This window comes from Salvelinus sp. IW2-2015, linkage group LG18 (assembly GCF_002910315.2).
Source record: "Salvelinus sp. IW2-2015 linkage group LG18, ASM291031v2, whole genome shotgun sequence".
Classification (NCBI taxonomy): domain Eukaryota; kingdom Metazoa; phylum Chordata; class Actinopteri; order Salmoniformes; family Salmonidae; genus Salvelinus; species Salvelinus sp. IW2-2015.
Genome location: NC_036858.1, coordinates 59,947,436 through 59,948,829, shown reverse-complemented (window position 1 = coordinate 59,948,829; position 1,394 = coordinate 59,947,436). Strand labels below are relative to the sequence as shown.

The following is a 1,394-nucleotide window of genomic DNA, read 5'->3' as shown; positions in this document are numbered from 1 at the left end:
CCCCCTGTCCTGTTACTGTGTCAGGTTTGACTCCACCTCTCTCCCCCCTGTCCTGTTACTGTGTCAGGTTTGACTCCACCTCTCTCCCCCTGTCCTGTTACTGTGTCAGGTTTGACTCCACCTCTCTCCCTCCTGTCCTGTTACTGTGTCAGGTTTGACTCCACCTCTCTCCCTCCTGTCCTGTTACTGTGTCAGGTTTGACTCCACCCAGGCGGAGCTGTCGAAGGCTGCAGTGCAGAACAAGGAGCTACAGAGGGAGATGGAGCGGCTGCAGACAGAATCCACACGGCTGAAGACCCAGCAGCTGAAGGCCGTTAAGGACTGTGAGAAGTACAAGGAGGAGAGGGACTCGGTCTTCAATGAGTACAGACTCATCATGAGTGAGAGGGACCAGGTCAGAGAGATATATTTTGACTTGACTAGGTTTATTGGATCGGGATAATGCACATTTCTATTCATTTGCCAGATTTAGCCAGGAGGCTTCTTTCCTTCTGTATAAATACTACATCAAGTATAATAGTAATACTATAATACCACTGTAATGCAGTAAAGTGTATTGTGTGTATTTGTGTGGAGCAGGTGATCACAGAGGTGGACAAGCTCCAGACAGGGCTGGAGGTGGCTGAGGCCAAACTGAAGAACACCTCGTCAGAGAAGAGGATGACCAGCGAAGAGTTGGAGGCACTACGTCAGGTAAGACAATGCCTCAATCTGTACCTCAATCTGTATGTAGTGTTAGCGGAGGTACACACTCAGAAATAAGGGTACGGTTAGGGTACGGTATTGTTCCCTGGGGTACCAAACGATCAATATACTGTATAAATAATGAACCTTCAGAGGTACATGTATGATCTCACATGGTACTGTTCGGTACCTTTTAGGGCACATGTGTGGATAATCTAGTATAATGGTAGATTTTTGTACCCAATACTTTTATGTAAAGGTACAATCATCACACTCTGATTCTCAATGAACGGGGAGGTACATCTCCATTTCCATGGGTACAAACGTATGTTGTGTACCCTCAGTTCCTGATGGTACTGATCTGTAGCTTTGCTTAGCAGAATTGTTGCCATTTTAAAGGAATTAACGGCTTTGTCACTGTGGTGGTACCCTAGAAAGGCAAATTTGTACCATAATCATTATCAAATCAAATCAAATGTATTTATATAGCCCTTCGTACATCAGCTGATATCTCAAAGTGCTGTACAGAAACCCAGCCTAAAACCCCAAACAGCAAGCAATGCAGGTGTAGAAGCACGGTGGCTAGGAAAAACTCCCTAGAATGGCCAGAACCTAGGAAGAAACCTAGAGAGGAACCAGGCTATGAGGGGTGGCCAGTCCTCTTCTGGCTGTGCCGGGTGGAGATTATAACAGAACATGGCCAAGATGTT

At 46.1% G+C, this 1,394-nt stretch overlaps 1 protein-coding gene across 1 annotated transcript in view; it reads left to right on the top strand.

Moving 5' to 3' along the window:
• LOC111977969 (disks large homolog 5) overlaps window positions 1-1,394 on the top strand; it is a 104,921-nt gene that overhangs the window by 48,173 nt on the left and 55,354 nt on the right. The window contains exons 5-6 of the mRNA XM_070448712.1: window positions 152-394; window positions 580-693. Coding sequence (XP_070304813.1) covers window positions 152-394; window positions 580-693 — 357 coding nt within the window. The remainder of the gene's footprint in view (window positions 1-151; window positions 395-579; window positions 694-1,394) is intronic.